Source organism: Somniosus microcephalus, chromosome 31 (genome assembly GCF_052327205.1).
Source record: "Somniosus microcephalus isolate GS21.2 chromosome 31, FLI_Smic_1.0, whole genome shotgun sequence".
NCBI lineage: Eukaryota > Metazoa > Chordata > Chondrichthyes > Squaliformes > Somniosidae > Somniosus > Somniosus microcephalus.
The window spans coordinates 38,497,415-38,518,027 of NC_141017.1; the positions used below are offsets into that span (position 1 = coordinate 38,497,415).

The following is a 20,613-nucleotide window of genomic DNA, read 5'->3' on the forward strand; positions in this document are numbered from 1 at the left end:
GGACGGGGGAAGGTAACAGTTCCCACAGTTACGATCTGCTAAAAAGATTGCGTTGAGCAGGAGGCTCTGCAATTAATTTTAATTTCAACGTGTAGAGAGGAGAAACAAATATTTGGTGCTAAAGTAAATGAGAATAGTGGTGTCAAAAGACATGTTTTTTGCTGGGGAGAGAGAGTAGAGGCTACAACTAAGAGGGATGGTGTGTCTGATAAATGAGATGGGAAGTTGTTGGGAATTTCCCTTGATTTAGGTTACACTTTCCACTGTGATTCGGTAATTGACACTTCCCTACATTGGGATCAGACTGAAGGGAATCCTTCTGCATTCATTATCCTGGTAACTGATTAAACTGAGCAATTCCTGTCCCGGTAAAAGAATGGCATTGTCTGTATGTGTGTGTTTTTTCAGAAACCTGGGATTCTGGGTGAGTCTCCTCTTGCAGCTTTGCAGCAAAACCCCATCGGACTCGGAGCCCCTCCGCAACCAGGAAAGGGACTTCTTGGGGAATCGCCCACAGGTATGTAGAATTCTGTAACAAGGCTCTGCTCACTGATTCCTGAACCTATTCTCACTTTGCACTTGCATTCCCAATACATCCCCTTGTGTTCTGGAGGAATGCTACAGCTGATGTTTAAATAGAGCAGTGTTGCTCACTATTCTTCGTTGGGTATCATCATCAAACCAATTCCATCCATACTGATGAGATGCCGATCTGAAGCTGAGATCCACATTCAGTGGGTGCCAAGTGGAAGCCAGGAACCACCCCAGAGTACAATCCAGGGGAAATCTGTAGGACCAATAGTTCTATTAAATGGGTATGTTTTAATGGGGCTCTCTTTCTTGCTGTGTGGTTACTGCTTCGCAGCACATTCCCTTGTCACCTCCTGGAGAGCGGGGAAGGGGAGAGATCAGTGCTGCAGCCCAGCTAGTCCGCATCCTGTAGCTGGGCAGCTGTGAATGGAGGACCTAAGGCCCGTGGAGGAGGAGCGCTCCCAATGCCACAGGGATAGGGGAGGTGTGCTGCTCAGGCCATGTCACATCACAAAGATACAATATATGGATGGCTTTTTAATCTGCTGAGGGTTTCAGATGGCATTAACGTTGAGTAAAGCTGACAACTGATAATTGGACCCAAAGATTGGATTGCTACTGTTGTAATAACTAGTAATGAGGGAATGTTTTTAAAATCTTTTTATTTTTCTCTCCTTACCAAACACCACTTACAGCCATGAATTAGTTTGGAACCATAATAACTGTCCTCTGCCTGTCTTCAGTATTGAGGTCTACAAGAGCAGACCCAAGATTTTCTGTCTTTACCCCCTCTTCAGCTTCTCTTTGGCTTGGGGACACTTTCCAGCAACGTTGATGGACTGGAGAAGCTGGGGTTGTTCTCCTTGGAGCAGAGAATGTCGAGAGGAGATTTGATAGAGGTGTTCAAAATCATGAGGGATCTGGACAGAGTAGATAGAAACTGTTCCCATTGGTGGAAGGGTCAGGAACCAGACACAGATTTAAGGTGATTGGCAAAAGAGCCAAAGACATGAGAGAGAACTTTTTTAGACAGCGAGTGGAATGCACTGCCTGAAAGGGTGGTGGAGGCAGATTGAATCACTGCTTTGAAAAGGGAGTTGGATAGGTATCTGAAGGTAAAAAATTTGCAGGGCTATTGGGAAAGGGCGGGGGAGTGGGACTAGCTGAAGTGCTCTTGCAGAGAGCCAGCACGGGCTCGATGGGCTGAATGGTTACAGCCCGGAAGGAGGCCATTCTATGATTCTAACTACAGGCTGCGATCAGGGGGATGCATCACTCTATGACATCCCACCTGTCAGTTAGAGAATTTTTGTGTTGTACTGTTAAAGCCCAGAGCACTTTGCCTCTTGTAGGTGGGGGTTGCTGCAGTTTACTGTCGGACAGGGTTTTAAACAGCACTGGGCTGAATTCCAGAAGTAGAATGTCCACTATTATTACACTCGCGTCTACCTTCCCCTGTTGCATTCTGGATTGAATGACATTGCGGAGGTCGTGGCTTGGTGGAGGGTGGTTTGATTCAACAGTTAACTTTGTTTTAATAGGAGGTTTCCTTCATAAACTAGTTTTTAATTAAAATATCTTCTGACTGTCGGCATTTGTGCCCCTTGCAGGACTGAATTCTGAAATGGCACAGATGAAGCCGCCTATGATGCCAATGGGAACGATGCCATCCCAGCAGTATCTTGGACAAATGTCAGCCGACATGCAGGGAATGATGGAGAATCCGTCGCGTTCTCGGCAAGTTAGTCCTCCTCCAGTTACTCCGGCTCCTCTGCAAGGAATCCCCACTTCCATCCTGGGCTCGGTGCTCAGTGATTTGCAGAAACAGAGGAATCAAAACATGTCTCAAGTGGAGACCGGCTCGGCCACATCCGGGGTGAGAGGTCGCACTTTAATAGTTTGAGGGGTCACACTGGGCTTTCTGGAGTATCGGGACTCATCAGTTCCTTGCAGCTAATTGTTTAGTCAGATTGTGTGTTTCTTTTTAACACGTACAAAATTATGATTGGGATTGAGTAAAGTGGGAGTTTGGATTGCAAATATCAACTGAGCCCAAGAGTAATTTAAACATGCACTCTTGCTCCTATCTAAGGATTTTTTGTTGCTGATCTGTACCATAGTTGACTAAAATGAAGTTATGCTTGAGTTTTTCCATGCACTGTTCAAGCACAGTATTCCAAAAATGTAGTTTTATCGTGGTCACCACCAGAAAGATGATCTTTCATTCGAAACGGTACAGAGATAGAAAAGGAACCGGTGGCAAAGTTAGTGTCTGCGCTTCTTGGGCGTGGCGAGGCTCGCTTTGCAACTTTCCCACTTGCTTTATTAAATTTAAAAAAATAATTGCTTCACTCTGAAATGTTGTGAAAGAATTTGTAGAAAGAGGATAAATCCGCTTGGACTAGCAAGCTTATCCCTTTCTGAATGGAATCATTGCTCCAATCGAATAACTGAGCTTCAATGCTGCACACCCCAGCCTCTACTACAGTGCTTCACTTTGCGTCTGGCCAGAATTGTTTGCCTCAGTTCCAAATCTCTCTGCAGTGAGCTAGACTGAGGCTCCCTCGGTTCATGTACAGAAGGCCCTGGTTATGAAGCATTCAGCCTGAGATCAGTAACTCCCCATTGTCTTTAGTATATTGGGGTCGAGCTCCTTGAGACAAATGTATAATGTTCTGAAACTTGTCACCCTCCCCCTGGGGTATAATGTTCTGAAACTTGTCACCCTCCCCCTGGGGTATAATGTTCTGAAACTTGTCACCCTCCCCCCTGGGGTATAATGTTCTGAAACTTGCCACCCTCCCCCTGGGGTATAATGTTCTGAAACTTGTCACCTTCCCCCCTGGGGTATAATGTTCTGAAACTTGTCACCTTCCCCCCTGGGGTATAATGTTCTGAAACTTGTCACCCTCCCCCTGGGGTATAATGTTCTGAAACTTGCCACCCTCCCCCTGGGGTAGCAACAACTGGTACAAAATCCAAGGCCTCAGACTATTGAGTCTCGCTGTGAATTGTGCAATTTCCGTTTGTGGCCCCTTGGTTTGTTGCCAGGCTACAAACTCTGCTTCACGGAGGGTCCAGGGTCAAGCCGGGTCTTTGTATTCTGGTGGTGTTGTAGGAGCATTGAGTGACTCTGAGCAGTTCGCTTGCTGATGTGGTGGACAGTCAACCAGACTGCGCTACCTTAAGATCTCTAATGAATCTAAAATGGGACTATGCTGAGCAGCTTATTTAATGGCAACTAGAGAATGCATCGCATTTTGGGGACAGCTAAAATAAATAGTATCACCCATAGGACATCACCTGACCTCTTGTATTGAATATTTATTCTGTTTTAGGACAGCTCAGTGCAGTGGAGTTCCAGCACCGTGCTGGAGGGTGAGTTTGCATGTGCTGCCCCCCCCCACCCCCCCCCCCCCAAAACATCAGTTCATTGATTGGGGTCCAAAAAGAGGGAGGAAGAAATCATTTGTTTCAGGCAGTGAGGTTGGAAGCAGCTCAGGAGTGTGGCACCGACCCACCCTTTTAGCTGGAATAGTGCAGAGAGTTTGTGGTGAGAACAATGAGGGGGAAACTCTGCACTACAAATAATCTGCTCCCGCATTTGTGTTGCAGCCATCTCTATTGGGAGAACCCCCAAAAGACTTTCGGATGCCTCAGAATCCATATCTCAATCTGCGAAGTGTGTTTCCTGTTAACCTGCCTGGTAAGGAGCAGTCTGCTGGCTTCATTTTACTTGTGTTTGTAGGGTTCAGCGATGGGGCAATGTTGCATTTTCCCCCTCTCAATAGTTGGCAATGAATGTGAAACTGAAGGATTGAAATCTTCTTGGCTTAAACTGCAGCCTACTGAACCCCCATTCAGAGGGTGAGTTCTCACACCAGCTTTGACAGAAATCCATCGACATAAATGATGCACCGTGAAATGGGAAGATGTGGATTAGTGCTTTGATTTCCCTGTTGGTCCTGACCTGACCTGTGCCTTCGTAAGAGGAATGAGGGGAAATTGCTGGTTAGTGCTGGGACTAGAGTCCTGGCAGATCATATAACTAGGGCTGTAGAGAGGGCTTTAAACTAACTAGTCGGGGGGAGGTTCCGAGAGAGCAAATAATAAAAATGACAGCAGAGAAGGTCATAGACTTAGGTAGCAGTGGGGAAATTAAAAACCAGAGCGTGTCAGGAAGGGGCAGAAGGTATGGAGTAAAAGGTAAAGTAATAAAAAGGGCAAAAGCAGGAACGAAGTGTCACAAAACATATTTGAAAGTTCTCTATCCGAATGCACGTAGCATTCGTAACAAAATAGACGAGTTAATGGCACAAATAACTACATATGGGTATGATCTTGTGGCCATTACAGAAACATGGCTGCAGGGTGACTGCCTGGGAATTAAACATACCAGGTTATTTAACGATCAGGAAGGGCAGGAAGGAAGGGGAGGTGGGGTGGCTGTGTTAATAAAGGAAGGAATCACTCATAGAGAAATGATATTGGGTCAAAAATCAGGATAATAAAACAGTTCGGGTGGAGGTCAGGAATAATAAGGGGAAAAAAACGCTAGTGGGCATAGTCTATAGGCCTCTGAACAGTTGCAACTCTGTTGGACGGAGTATCAATCAGGAAATAGTTGAGGCTTGTAATAAGGGAGCATCTTTAATTATGGGGGATTTTAACTATCATATTAATTGGACAAATCAAATTGGGCAGGGCAGCCTTGAGGATGAGTTCATTGAGTGTATTAGGGATGGGTTTCTTGAGCAGTATGTAACTGAACCGACCAGGGGGCAAGCAACCTTAGATCTGGTCCTGTGTAACGAGACGGGATTAATTAAAAATGTCCTAGTAAAGGATCCCCTTGGAATGAGTGACCATAACATGGTTGAATTCCATATTCAATTAGAGGGTGAGAAGGTTGGATCTCAAACAAGCGTGCTAAGCTTGAATAAAGGAGACTATGAAGGTATGAGAGCGGAATTGAGTAGAGTGGATTGGGAAAATAGATTAAAGGGTAAGACGATACATGATCAGTGGTGTACATTTAAGGAGTTATTTTACAACTTCCCAAAAATATATATTCCACCGAGAAGAAAAGGGTGTAAAAGAAAAGACAGCCATCCGTGGCTAAGTAAAGAAATTAAGGATAGTATTCGACGAAAAACAAGGGCATATAAGGTAGCCAAATCTAGTGGGAGGATAGAGGATTGGGAAAACTTTAGAAGACAGCAAAAAATAACAAAAAGATTGATTAAGAAAGGGAAGATAGATTATGAAAGTAAATTAGCAAAAAATATAAAAACAGATAGTGAGAGTTTTTATAGTTATATAAAAAGAAAAAGGGTGGCTAAAGTAAATGTTGGTCCCTTAGAGGATGAGACCGGGAAATTAATGGTGGGAAATATGGAGATGGCAAAAACACAATGAATATTTTACATCAGTCTTTACAGTAGAAGACACTAAGAATATCCCAACACTGGACAAACGGGGGGAGGAGCTAAACACGATCAAAATCACTAAGGAAGTGGTACTTGGTAAAATAATGGGACTCAAAGCGGATAAATCGCCTGGACCTGATGGCTTACATCCTAGGGTCTTGAGGGAAGTGGCGGTCGGGATTGTGGATGCGTTGGTAATTTTCCAAAACTCCCTGGACTCAGCAAAGGTCCCGGCAGACTGGAAAACTGCTAATGTAACGCCCTTATTTAAAAAGGGCAGAAGGCTGGAAACTATAGACTGGTTAGCCTAACATCTGTGGTAGGTAAAATTTTGGAGTCCATTATTAAGGAGACAGTAACAGGACATTTGGATAATCATAATTTAATAGGACAAAGTCAGCATGGTTTTATGAAGGGGAAGTCATGTTTGACAAATTTGCTGGAGTTCTTTGAGGAAGTAACGTATAGGGTGGATAAAGGGGAACCAGTGGACGTAGTGTATTTAGACTTCCAAAAGGCATTTGACAAGGTGCCACACAAGATTATTGCTTAAGATAAAAAATCACGGGATTGGGGGTAATATTCTGGCATGGATAGAGGATTGGCTATCTAACAGAAGGCAGAGAGTTGGGATAAATGGTTCATTCTCAGACTGGCAATCAGTAACTAGTGGTGTTCCGCAGGGGTCAGTGCTGGGTCCCCAACTCTTTACAATCTATATTAACGATTTGGAGGAGGGGACCGAGTGTAACATATCAAAGTTTGCAGATGATACTAAGATGGGAGGGAAAGTAGTGAGTGAGGCGGACATAAAAAACCTGCAAGGGGACATCGACAGGCTAAGTAAGTGGGCAGAGATTTGGTAGATGGAATATAATACTGGAAAGTGTGAGGTTATGCACTTTGGCAGGAAAAACCATAGAGCAAGTTATTACCTTAATGGCAAGAAACTGTAAAGTACTGAAGTACAAAGGGATCTGGGGGTCCTGGTGCACGAAACTCAAAAGGTTAGTATGCAGGTACAGCAAGTGATTAAGAAGGCCAATGGAATGTTGGCTTTCATTGCTAGGGGGATAGAATATAAAAATAGGGAGGTATTGCTTCAGTTGTACAAGGTATTGGTGAGACCGCACCTGGAATACTGCGTACAGTTTTGGTGTCCATACTTAAGAAAGGACATACTTGCTCTCGAGTCAGTACAAAAAGGTTCACTCGGTTAATCCCGGGGATGAGGGGATGGACATATGAGGAGAGGTTGAGTAGATTGGGACTCTACTCATTGGAGTTCAGAAGAATGAGAGGCGATCTTATTGAAACATAAGATTGTGAAGGGGTTGGATCGGGTGGATGCGGGGAAGATGTTCCCGATGATGGGTGAAACTAGAACTAGGGGGCATAGTCTTAGAATAAGGGGCTGCTCTTTCAAAACTGAGATGAGGAGGAACTACTTCACTCAGAGGGTGGTAGGTCCATGGAATATGCTGCCCCAAAAAGCTGTAGAAGCTACATCATTACATAAATTTAAAACAGAAATAGACAGTTTCCTAGAAGTAAAGGGAATTAAGGGTTACGGGGAGCGGGCAGGAATTTGGACATGAGTCTAGGTTCGGATCGGTCATGGCCCTGTGGGTAGCGGAGCGGGCCCAGGGGCCGTGTAGCCTGATCCTGCTCCTATTTCGTGTGTCTAATTCTGTTAGATTCAGGAGATGGTTCTGTGATAGTAGATTGGCGGTTAGGATCAGATCAGCCATGATCTTATTGAATGGCGGAGCAGGCTCGAGTGGCCGATTGGCCTACTTCTGCTCCTATTTCTTATGTTATAGGCAGGTGCAGTGCGGTCCAGCCAGTGCTTGCACAGTACCAAGCTCTCCCACACTCCCCAAGCCCTTTCCCTGACCAGTATCTATTCTGTTCTTTGCCAGCCATCTGCCTCCACTCTTTTCCCCCCCGCCCCCCGGGTCATGTGTTCCATATATTCGCACTGTGTAAATTGGTCGCCTTGCCCTGCTAAGCTTCACTTGTCCTTGCAGCACTTGAGCAGCTCCTGGGTGATGGTAATGGAGTTGCCTATCATGGGGGATTGTGGCTGGTATGGAGAGATTTCAATCCAAAAAAAACTACAATCCAGCCTCAACTTGACGTTCAAAGTCTACGTTCTCTCATTGGATAATGTTACTGGTTCTTAAACACTGCAGTAAGTGATGGTGTCATGTCTCTGGGGAACTGGACCACTGGTCAGCATTTGTAAACTGCATGTGGGGAAGTTGGGTGTGAGCGTCGGTCCTGCTTTGTGGTGCAGTGTGTTGCCACATCAAAGAGCTGTGCCACCTGGCTACCCACAAGTTGCCTGTCGTAACTGTTAGAAGTCAAGAGTTCCTATTCTGCTTTTGCTGCTTTAATAGCAAATAATATGAAGTGTGTGGTGTGATTTACTGATAGAGGCATGATTTTGTTCCAGGCTGCTGAGGCACGCCGTGTTAGAAATGAATTGGTGAGTGTGTAGAGAACCAACAGACGCAGCCATATTCATGGAGTCTGCAGAACTAGAGTCTGAGCAGGAGGACAGCATGGTGACTGCTGGAGGGCAGCGAGCTGTGTAAGGGTGCGAGACACAGCAACTGCCTCGCTCGCGCTTGGGTTTTTTTTTGCCATGACACATCTCTTGCTTCACCCGTTCACGTTGTGTGTCTGGTGGAATGTGATTCGGGTTAAATGTACATTTGGTAAGGTTTTTCTTTGTCGATTTTAACCTGCAGTGTTTCATTTCCTTATTTAGGAGATTAAATAAGTTAAGGTGAATCAGATTGTAAATTTACCTTGAGACATGGCGAGCCATCACTTTCCTTGTTAAACGTGGCGCCTTAAATATCCGTATCCATGCTCACAACACCGCTACATTGCACAATGTTATGGTGCTGTATATTGCCTTTAGCCCTGAAAATGTTGTTTTTCTCTGACAGCCAATGCCAGCAACTCCATGTCCTACGGCCCTAATACTGGTCTTCTGGGAAACTACCCCAGCTCCAGCCCCAGCCCCAGAGTTCAGCAGGGATCCGGCATGAGTGACTATCCAGAGTCTGGAAGCAGCCAGTCGGGTTATGGCAATTTTGAAAACTACGACAATTACAATCACTCTTACAGGGACTATGGACAGGTACGATCGGAATGCATGTTCTGTTACCAGTTTGTAACAGTGTGATCGGGTTTTAATGCAATTGGGCTTGTGCCTTATCCAGAATAATCTGCTGCAGGCATCTGTCATTCTGAATCCCTTTTACAGCAAAGCTGGAAATTGCAGGCGGTATTGGTGGACAACACTCCTTTCTAGCCTTGATCATCTCCTGCAAGTTTAGGGAATTGGTTCACTGGATAATAGATTTGTTTACAGCAAATACTGAAACGAGAAATTACTTTGAATACTGAGTTGAAATATCACTTTAGGCTACAAGGTACTGGGAATATTGAGACTGTGGGAGGCTGGTCACTTCCAATTTTATAATACTGTACTGAGGAAAAGTACTTGTTTTTGTAGAATTTGGGAATATATTGTCAAAATATATGTTCTGTGACCTTTACAATGCACTGGGGTACTTTGCTGTAGTACTGAAGGAGCGCTGCACAGTTGGAGGTGCCGCCTTTCAGATGTAACGTTAAACCAATGTCTTGTCTGCCCTTTCAGGTGGACGTAAAAGATCCCATGGCACTATTTGAATTAAAGCACGGTGGTTCTCCTGGTGTCCTGTCCAATATTTACCCCTCGACCAACGGCACTAAACCGCTCATTTGTCTCTTTCCTGTTAGTGGGATCGTGCTGTGCTTTGTTGTATGGTGCAGGAGCATCTCTCTGGTTTGATCCTCGCTCTGGGCTTTTTCCTGATTACTATCCGTTGGTCACTGCTGGGAAATGCCTGTGCAGGTTTTGGTTGAGGGTGAGGTTGGGTTTAGCTGTACTGCCCATCCATGTTCAGTAGCGTGCCAGCCTTTACTGTTGAGACTCGCATAGAAGCGTGACTAACAGCACCCCAGCAAAAGTTCAACCTCTGACGGGATAGGAGAGAACTGGCACTATATTTGAACACTCTCTAATTTTATTTTAACAGGGAAGAGAGATGGAGCGTTACTCACTATCACGTGACCCTGGGCTGAGAGGGTACAGTCGTGACAGAAACGAGGTAAATCTTATAAAGGAAATGGAGGATTCGACATCTGGTGGAGGCAGCTGGATGCTTGGGGGACTAGGTTATTGGGATAGGTGAGCTAGGCTGGGCCGAATGGCGATATTGATCTTGCAGTATGGTGGAGTGCAGTCCGAACTCTCCTGATACGCAGTGTGCTGTAGAGCTGAGTAATACAGGCCAGAGGTCCTTGGATTCTCTCGACTACTGGGTTAACTCTCCTCTGCCAGGGCAGTAGTCAGGAAAACAAAGTACTGAGGTTGCTGGAAATCTGAAATAAAAACAGAAAATGCTGGAAACACTCAGCAGGTCAGGCAGTATTTGTGGAGAGAGAAACAGAGTTAACGTTTCAGGTTGATGGTATTTCATTCGGAATCTGCTGTCTATTGGTGCTCTGGGCTAGGGAGGGACAATATCAGCCGGGGTCCTGCTGTGCTCTGCACGGGGAGGGATTGGGCCTGGCTTAGACACTGAAGGTTGAATAGCTGTACCCTGCCTTGTTGAGATTGACTTGTATACATGAATGAGGTGACAGTGGTTAACTGGGGGGGTGGGAGGAGAGGAGTGCCAGTGGGGGATGGGGTTTGAGGGAGTGCCAGTGGGGGGCGCAAAGTGTCACTGGGAGGGGGGGGGGTGCTGGCCGGTGACTGTGGGAAGGAGTGCTGGCGGTAACTGTGGGGAAATAACACTGGCGAAGGACCTTGACCAGAGAAATGTTTTTTGCGGTGCAATGAGCGGCCTGACCTGAAGTTTCTTTCTGACTAGGAGAGGGAGCTGGAGAGATACTCAATGCCCCGTGACCCTGGCTTAGGAGGACTTGGGGGGTACGGACGTGATCGAAACGAGGTACGTTTTACAAAAGGAAACACACATTAGAATAAAGCATTCGAGGTAGCATACCAACTGATCAGTATCTTGCTCTTTACCAGGGACTGTTCCTTACTGGATTCAGCCGCGAGTCATTACAGCTCCTTTCACTAAAATTCTAAGCAGAGTGCATTGGAATGGTACAGTTCAGGCCCCAGCCAGCAGTGTCACTGCGGCCACGCAGACTCGAACGTTCCCGGTTCAGTCGCCAGCCTGTGCTTAGTTTGCTGATCTGTCAGGCAGGGTTGGGCAACTACTGTCTGAGTCAGGAGGGGTTAAAAGTCATGCAGGGGATCCCATCCAATGACAGCTGCTGGAAAGTGACTGGCGACGGTGGAATCGGGCTTTGACGCACTGCGTAGTTGAATAGCAATTCTGCACTTGCTGTCGAAAATGGCCAGTTGGACAAGTTATGGTGTGCCTGCGGAATCTGTCGTGTGGTGCCCCAGCAAGGAGTTGATGCACTTAGAAGGGAAAGTATTGTCGGGGATACCTAAGCTAACCAAGGCGTTTTGTTGTGTTAGGAAAGGGAGCTGGAGCGATACCAACTACCGCGTGACCCTGGACTTGGAGGGTACGGATCCGACCGAAATGAGGTAAAGATTAGAATCAAGACCCTTTCCGGTTAATAGACTAAGATTGTTATCTGAATTCTGAGTGGGGACCATTCATTTGCGGCTCATAGCCATGTCTGGAGTGGTCAGGATTGTTAATTAAGAAAATAAAATAAAATTTCAAGCTTCTCGTTTTGCACAAGAGATTAGAGTGGTCCAGTGTAGTAACAGTTAGAGATCAGATGAGCAAATGTCGAGTCATACAGACCTGTTGCTGGTCGATCCTTGGTCTCTGGTGAGTTAGCTCAGCGGGGCCAGCGTGTGGGATCCTCCATATGGTATTTGCCCTCCAGCTAGGGATGGAATTGTGGGGGGAAATCAAACTGGTTGTCCTCACGATCCAGTGCCTGTGTCTGGTGAATGAGACCATGTTTGGCTGCTGTGCTGTCCTTGGTCAAATAGCCTGCCAGCACTAACTGGATTTATCTATGAATGGCCACTTGGGTGAGGCATCTAAGGGTGGCCAGGGCTGGTCGTGTTCACCCTGGCATGCAGCTTGAGAGAGCTGGAGGAGTATAAAGTGAAGTTAAACCAGCCAAGTTTTCTGGCTCTTTATCCTGGGCTGTTCTTGAGTTCGGTACAAATTTCAGTCCATTAGGTGGAAATTGTTGTTTAAAGTTTGTTTAAAGTGTAGGATTGCTAATGCTCTCGCTCTCTCTCTTTAAGCGACCAACTGCATCTGGCTACACCGATTTGGAACCTGCTGCACCTCCACTGTACTCCAGCTCTCCCACATCCTATTTCTCTAGTGGCTTAAGAGCAGGACTCCGACAGGGCTACTCCAGCAAGGTAGAGCACCAATAACAGCCGAGTGCATCATGACGCACATTCATTAACTGATCACCCTGGGCTGCACGCCGCTCCCTAACCGTGCGGGGAGCACGTCTTGGCTCAGAATGCCCCGATCTCATCATTTTAATATTCCATCTTCCAGGTTTGATTGTTCTCCGCCCCCTCCCCCCTCCGGGTGGTGCTACATTAGCTGACCTTTGCCTCTCGCTACAATTGGGCTAAAGGGGAAATCATCCAGGGTTCTCGCTCCTGATTGTCCAGTGACTGCTGCTGGACAGGGTGTGTGCTGACAGAAGATAGATTCCGGCTCGACTGATGCCCTCCACAGTCAGATTGACCATCAGTGTCTCGGCTAGTGTGACGAATGGCCCCTTTGGTCTACCTCAGCGAGGGGAGGGAGAGTACGCCACCTGGCCCTGCGGGGAAGCACGTTATGTTCACCTGGCCAAGTGTGGATAATTGCTGATGCAATCCTCTCCCTTGTCCTGCTAGCACCACATGCTGGTACTAAAATAAATTGCATCTCCAGACCAACCAGGATGTGCATTTCTGTGGTGCTGTAACAGTCCTCCAACCCCTCTGAGCTTCACGTACAATTAATTACTTTGTAGAGAGTAATGACTCTGAGGTGAATGTGGCCAGCAGGTTTGTGCGATGCAAAATCCCACTAGCAGTGCGATGGATGACCAGTTCATCTGTGTCTGATGGTGTTGGTTGAGGGAGGAATGTTTGTCAGGACACCACAAAATCCTGTTCCTCCAACTCGTGATCGTCCAAATCTGAACCGGTGCATGGGGCCTTTGTTTAACTTCTCCAAAGGACAGTGTAGCACTCCCTCGGTACTGCACTGGAGTCGGGCTTGAAGACACAAATCTCCGACTCGGGAGAGTGCTAACAAAACTGCGTACAGTTTTGGTCTCATTTAAGGAAGGATATACTTGCATTGGAGGCAGTTGAGAGAAGGTTCACGAGGTTGATTCTAGAGATGAAGGGGTTGTCTTATGAAGGAAGGTTGGGCCTATATTCATTGGCGTTTAGAAGAATGAAAGGGGATCTTATTGAAACATAGAAGACTCTGAAGGGGCTTGACAAGGTAGATGCAGAGAGGATGTTTTCCCCTTGTGGGGGAATCTAGAACTGGGGCATAGGTTCAGAATAAGGGGAAAAACCTTTTTAAATTGGAAATGAGGAAGAATTTCTTCTGAGGGTTGTGAATCTTGGAATTCTCTTCCCCAGAGAGCTGTGGAGGCTGGGTCATTGAGTATATTTAAGGTGGAGATACAGACTTTTGAATAAGGGAGTCGAGGGTTATGGGGAGCGGGCAGGGAAGTGGAGTTGAGGCCAAGATCAGATAAGCCGTGATCTTATTGAATGGCGGAGCAGGCTCGAGGGGCCGAATGACTGACTCCTGCTCCTACGTCTTATGTTCTTGTAACTGGACAGACTCTCTCCGTTTAACAATGGAAATTACACTTTTTTTAAAAATGTTATTTTAATTTACTCTTCTCATCTAGACCTCTGCTGATGTATAACCAGCAGCTTAGTAGTGGATTTTAAGTTAAGTTCAGTTCACCATTTGCTGCCGCATGTGTTGAGCTGGAACTAGTCTGACTTGCCAGTTGATGCCGCAGTGGTTTTTCTGGGTTCTGTCAGTATGCTAAGCAGCCTCTAGAAACGGAGGGCTCACGAGTTTAGGACTAAGATTAGTGCACAGGTCTTTATCTGTGCAGTGTTGTCATACACCAATAGATGTCTGAGTGGTGGAGGGGGTGGTGTGAGCCCTGCAGAGATTTATCTGGGCACAGTCGTGTATCATGGCTGACCTGTGATTTTTCTCCCCTTTTATACACTAATCAATCCATTTCCGTTCCGTCTGCAGGAATCTGTCTGTTTCTTTGCGTTTGTCTTCTGATAGTTGGCTGCCAATTCGGTGAGGGTCTGTGGGCAGCCAGTGTGGGGTTGGGGAAGAGGGGTTTTGATGAAGGAAAGTGGCCGATGATGCCTTGTTTAGAACCCTGTGTCAATTACTGAATAATTGTTGTCACGATATGAAGTGAATTGTGATGCTGAGTGAGCTGGAGATGTGACTGTCATCTGGTCTGTTGCAGTTAAATCCACCGCTGAACTCCGGGGCAGGGCTCCTGGGTGCTCGGCCCTCCAACTCCTCACCAGGCTGCATGCTGAAGGTAACTGAAAGCTCTTTGACTCTCTCTTTCTGTGTATGTTATGTTTGCGTTGTGCCTGTACCCACAATGACTGCTCCCCTGGTGATGTGGGTTAGTGGAGCATTGTCTGGTGTAGGATTGTGCACTAACCAGTGATTTCAGTTTCTCTGCACCCTGAATGAACGGGTAGAAACCACTTTACATTAATTCAAGCATTAGACTTGCAACCGAGATCATGGTTTCCTTGGAACCCAGGTACATTGACGTAGGATTTAAACTTAACCACTCAATCGGTATTGGGAAGAGTCCTCCACAGATTGCAGCCATGTCCTCGAGGGATGGTATTGCGTGGAACCCAGCCAGTTTCCATAGGTGGGGAAGTCACCAGGGCTACGCTCTGCACCTGGGGTGACTGCATCAGGGGTATCTTATACAGGAGCTTACCCATCCTCGATTTGGCCACGAGTGTCATAAATTTCATGAAGCAGAAAAATAACTTTCCTTTTTCGAAAGGGAAAGGGTTGAAAGAAAGACTTGCATTTCTATCGCGCCTTTCACACCTCCGGACGTCCCAAAGCTCTTCACAGCCAATGAAGTACTTTTGAAGTGTAGTTGCTGCTGTAATGTAGGAAAACGTGGCACCAGTTCACGTTATGTTGATTGTGGGATAAATATTGGTCTGGATACCTGAGGGCAGGCGAGGCCTCGTTTAATGTCTCATCCGAAAGACTGCCCCTCCGACAGTGCAGCACTCCCTCAGTACTGCCCCTCCGACAGTGTAGTGTTCTCTCAGTACTGCCCCTCCGGCTGTGCGGCGCAGCGCGGCCCCTCCGGATGTGCGGCCCAGCCCCGGGAGTGTTTGCCTAGATTTTTGTGCTGAAGTCCCTGGAGTGGGACTTGAACCCACAACCTTCTGACTCGGAGGTGAGAGTGCAGCCCACTGAGCCACTGCTAACTTGATTCTCAGTGGTAAATATGCCACTTAATGTCTGTCAGACAGACCAGGTTAGTCTGTGCTCAGTTAGCTGGTCTCGGCTGCGGTGAAAATCCAGGAAGATCACGAGAGCTTGTTGATTAACCAGGTAGCTCGTCGAGTTGAAGGTTTTCTGGGTTCACTGCAAATTACCAAGATATTGGGCAGGATTGTCGTCAACACGGGCTTGCCCACTGACCGTGCTGAACCCAAGGGGAAAGTCTTGAGTAAAACCCAAAAGACTGAAAGCATTTATCAGGTCTGTCAGGGACCAATGTGTTTCTAGAACATGCTAGAAAACCCCACGCAGTAGATCATTACTACACCCGTGTGTTATATTTGTAATTTTGATTCCTTGGATCCAATATTGTCTCTTGCAAACTTGAGACCCCCAATGGAGCTCCAAGTCATTAAGGTGCCCCTTCCTTTAATGCTGTTCTGTCAGTGGAGGTTGAAAGTTTGGGTGAGGGGGTGCGGGGAGGGTTGGATGAACATTGGACTCCAGGTGACCTTCATTCTCTCTGTTCCAGACTCCACTCATTGGTCACAAGCGGGGCGCTTCTCACCTGATCCCGTCACCCGAGCCCAGCCCAGAAGGAGGCTACATCGGCCAGCACTCGCAAGGCCTGGGCGGTCACTACGCTGACTCTTACCTGAAGAGGAAGAGGATATTTTAGCTGGGGACCTGGTGTTGCCCATCTGGAACGATGTGGTTATTTTCTCGCTTAAGGGTGTAAATCTTGTACAGATGTTTTTAATCTCTGTCAAAAAATCTTCAGTTTTTTAAAAAATGTTTTGGGGGAGGGGGAAACTTGTATCTGTGAATTGGGGGTATGCATAAGGCTGGAAGTTGTCGAACTGACTGAAACCTGACCCTGTGGCACCCGTGAATGTCAATACATAATGGCCAAATGTAGACAAACTCCTGTTGTTGGGGGAGGGAGTGAACGGCGAGGTCAACGTCGCCACATCTGCCTTCTCTCGCCCACCTCCTTGCTGTTGGCAGAGAGCTCTGGGACCAGCTAACCCGACCCAGCGGATGATGCGGGCAAGTGTTCAGTCTCCATCTACACTTGCCCGCACAAGTGCGGTATTCATTGCACTCTTTCTCCATTGCAAGTTTAAAAATGCGTGAAATTGTCTGCAAAAATTGCCGCTCCGTTAACAAACCAGTCTCATTGGCCCTTTGTCTGAAGCAGACAGAAAATGGCCCCTTCGTGTGTGGTGCTGCGGCAAAATACGCATTTTAGGCAAGTATTTTACTTCAAAGCCCGGTACTGAAGGCGTCATTTTCTCGCTGGCGACTTACTCTGCTTCTGTGCAATTTCCTCCCAAACATTTCCCAGGGGGGTGGAAATAAATTGAATGAGTTATTTCCCTTTTTAATTGGACTGCACCATGTCCTTGGCTTTTAAGGTTCATCATGACTCCGGGTGGTTTGATTTTTTCAGTCCTTGTGCATACCCCTAACATCTGTAGCTTTATTTTAGTGTTTTTCCTTAAGTTTTCATTTCATTCTGTGAATCTACTTTTGCCTTTAATTTAGAAATGCCCTCTTTTTTTCAAATCCGTAATCTTTCGGGAAGTATTTGCAGGCAAGGCATTACATGCTAGTCCCTTTTTTTGTAATTCAGTGTAGTTGGGGTAACTAATTTTGTCCTTCCTGTTTCATTTGGCGTGTATGTGTACACATCAGTGTGTGTTTCTACTTATCACAACTTTGTTCTGCAAAAACTTTAGATGTTGAATTCCTGATGTCAGTTAACCTGTGGTCCTTTTTATGCCTGGCAACTTTCCACTGGTCTTGGCAGAGACCCTTAAACCGGCAAGTGTGGGACTTGTTTAAAAAAACACAACCCAAATGTAATGAGCGGTTGCAGTTATTGCGGACACTGGCCCCGTTACGATGCTGGGTGCAGGTTAAAGCTGCAGGAAGCAGCGAGTCTCTTCCAGTTGCCTTGCAGTGCATTAACCGCCTGCGCTGTGTGTGTTGTCTGGTAAACCTGTTTGTTTTGCCTCAATGCTTCAAGTTGGCAGTGGAATTTCACTTCATTTTTACCACACCTCCAGTCTTTGAAATTCCTGGATGTGAGACCCGAGTTGAAGGAGAATAAGTTTCACCGAGCATTTGTCCAATTTACATTTTGTTGGGGTTTCAAAGCAAACCACCTTTAAATGCCCGCTGCTTTCCTGCTCTCACTTAAGATTGATGGGGAACAGGACTGGGAGAAACTGCAGGAAATATATGTTCATGACATCCCTGGGAACCTTTCTTGACTCTCTTTCCCCAGCCACCTAAAAGCAGGTAAATGTTGGTCAAGGCCCAGCGGCGAGAGTTTGTCTTGCTGGGCTGGGTTGTATGGGATTGGGAGGAGGGAGAGGTGCAAAAATGTAATGCAAAGCAAAGAGACTGATTAAAAATTCTGATACATTGTGCAAAAACAAACTGCTTCTGAGAAAACCAAGCACCCAGCATGAGGGAAATAAAGGTCCTACTCACCGATACAGTCTGGCTTTGTGTAGTGCCCAGCCATTTAATACATCGTGCTTTCGCGTTTGATCATGTTACAGGCAGAAATCTGGGCAAGTATGACTGGCAAGAGGTTGAGAGTCTGGCTAACTGGACAGCAACCAAAATACAGGCTCCATTCTAACTCCTCTCTCCTCCCAATGGGAGTTGAATCCTTGCCAGCGTGTGATTTCAAAGGCATCAGTGGCCCTGCCGCAATTGCTAAAGTGACTGAGGGGGCATGGATAGTGAGTGTTGATGGGCTACTTGGCGAAGACCCCAGCTGGAGCTGGACCTTGCCCTCATCTCTTGCTTACTTTCCAGGATGATTAACTGGATAGTAATAAGAACACCAGCCCTAACTTCTCCCCCTCAGCTATGGCCAATTGTAGCAGCCCAGCTAACTCGAGACTGGGGAGCGAACCTCCGACCTTCAGTCTGTGTGGTTGGCCTGCTCCGTGTCTCTAATGATTGAAGTGGGGGGTGTGAACTTTGAGCCATGATTAACATGGTGGTTTAGTAGGTTGGCCTCAAACTAGGAAGTGAATGGGGAGGGTACGTTGGCAAAGATTCCTGCTTCTAATTGCTATTCAGTGACCCCTGCGGGAATGTGTGTAAGGATGGGGCTCAGCTGCAATGCTCCATTTATACTAGAACACTCTGCTGACACTCGATGTCCAGACTTGCTTGTAATGAATGATCACGAGGCACCTGGGTGAGAAGGGATAAACCTGGAGAGGTTTCTGCAATTAAAATATTACATTTAACAGTCTCCTGCTGCTGATTTACAAGCTGGAATAATACAGAATGAGCAGCTTGTGTCTGAAATAGATGTGACCAACTGGCCACATTCCTGTGACATCTCCTGCAACGAGTCCCTGACTTTGGCTGCACCATCATAGGAACAGGCGTAGACTATTTGGCCCCTCAGCAATGTGCAGGTGGAGGAGAGGCCTGATGTTTCCCTGCTACCCCTGCCACAACAGCAAAACTCCTCTACATGCTCCAGAGGGAGGAGGGCAGCAGGTGATGGGCCAGTCCCCAGCAGCTGGCTTGCTTTCTAGCTGGTTCAAGTGCACCAGAGACCTTCTGTCAGTGTGGGATGTGAAAGGTGGCATAGAGGACCCGAAAGGTTGGGAGTGTCTTAATCTTTGGACATAAGTTCAGCTGCGTAATTGAGTAGGAACCTAATGCAATTGTATGTTTGGAGAGTACAGTCTACATCTCTAATAAAGTTAGAAATTGCTCTTAATGTTGTTGCTTGTTTTCTTTAAACTTTGTTGGCCTCATTGCCGATATCCTTTTTATATAGGTTTTCATTATTGGGGTGTATAGATTTCAAAGCGCATAAGCGATAATGCACTCATTTTTAATCTGATGCATCTATTCCTAGCTTTGCATCGAAGCAAAGTGCAGTTCAGACCGGCTCTGACCCCTGATAGCTCAGTTGGTAAGCGTTCTTCCAAGTGTGGAACTGCGCCGTACAGACTATCCCTGGTCCGAGCCCTACTTTGCGCTGTTAGCTGATCTCACTTGGAGCATCACATTCACATTGGGGCTGGAGTTGGGGGCAATTGCCATGGGTTCTGCTCTTGATGGCTATCCAGCCACTTGTGCTGCTGACTGCACGAATGTGAAGCAAGTGACGCTGTGCAGTCGGGTCGTCTGCTAAAATTGTGGTTCTCGAACTTTTCAGTAAACTTGTGAAACATTGTGTTCACTACCCAAATGAAAACTGATATTGCAGGAACACATTCACACACAACAGAAATAGCATCAGCCTAAGTCAATAAATACAGAAATCTTCCTACCTGGGTGACATCCTGAGATTCCTGGACAGACTGATACTGCAGGCTTGTGGAGTTGTAACCTAGCAGGAGTCTGAGCCTTCAGGCCGGAGAGAAAATTGAATTGATGCAATACTGCCTAAAGAACTCTTTCTTGAGCAGTTTACTCCCCACGAGGCTACTCCCACATGGGACTTGGAAGGGTAAATGTTTAAGATCTTGCCTAGGCTTTCTGTTTCTTGTGCACAAGTTTTTTTTCCCCTCTGTTCATGCATTTCTTACAACTTTTCCCCTTTTATATTGCTCTCAACTTTTCCCCATTCAATTTTCCTATGTCAACAATCTCAATGCAGTGGCAGGTTCTGGCCACTAGGTGGCTCTGGAGTGAATTGCTTCAGTTGCTCCCAGTTCTGTCTCCACCTTGTGTATAATGTAAAAGAAACACAACTGTTAGTCAACTGCCCATGGGCAATGCCAACCTTTAAGCTGGTGAAGTTGTATTGAGCTCTGCTGACCTCTCCCTGGGGGTTAATAGCTTGCCCAACGCTTACTCCAGATCTTTGTGAATAATGGCCAATTGTGTGACATACTGGAGGGTGACATCCAGAGAACTTAACCTCAGGTGACGGTGTGAGCACCTGCTGTCTGGGCTTGCGTGTGAATGGGTCACCAGACAACATACTGCAGGGCTGTACTCCACAAACATGCTATTGGGTTCTTGGTTTGACTCTGGTAAAAACCCAATTTGCCTGGTTTCAGTGCAGCCTACGT

The 20,613-nt window shown here is 46.6% G+C and overlaps 1 protein-coding gene across 2 annotated transcripts in view; it reads left to right on the top strand.

Annotated features, from left to right (window-relative positions):
- Positions 1 to 19,307, top strand: part of raver1 (ribonucleoprotein, PTB-binding 1) — a 46,585-nt gene extending 27,278 nt beyond the window's left edge. For both annotated transcript variants that reach the window (XM_085971869.1, XM_085971870.1), the window contains 10 exons: positions 409 to 517; positions 2,142 to 2,407; positions 4,147 to 4,237; positions 8,921 to 9,114; positions 10,061 to 10,132; positions 10,901 to 10,981; positions 11,527 to 11,598; positions 12,283 to 12,405; positions 14,517 to 14,594; positions 16,077 to 19,307. In XM_085971869.1, coding sequence (XP_085827995.1) covers positions 409 to 517; positions 2,142 to 2,407; positions 4,147 to 4,237; positions 8,921 to 9,114; positions 10,061 to 10,132; positions 10,901 to 10,981; positions 11,527 to 11,598; positions 12,283 to 12,405; positions 14,517 to 14,594; positions 16,077 to 16,223 — 1,233 coding nt within the window. In that variant the 3' untranslated portion in view covers positions 16,224 to 19,307. The remainder of the gene's footprint in view (positions 1 to 408; positions 518 to 2,141; positions 2,408 to 4,146; positions 4,238 to 8,920; positions 9,115 to 10,060; positions 10,133 to 10,900; positions 10,982 to 11,526; positions 11,599 to 12,282; positions 12,406 to 14,516; positions 14,595 to 16,076) is intronic.
- The last annotated feature ends 1,306 nt before the right edge of the window (positions 19,308 to 20,613 follow it).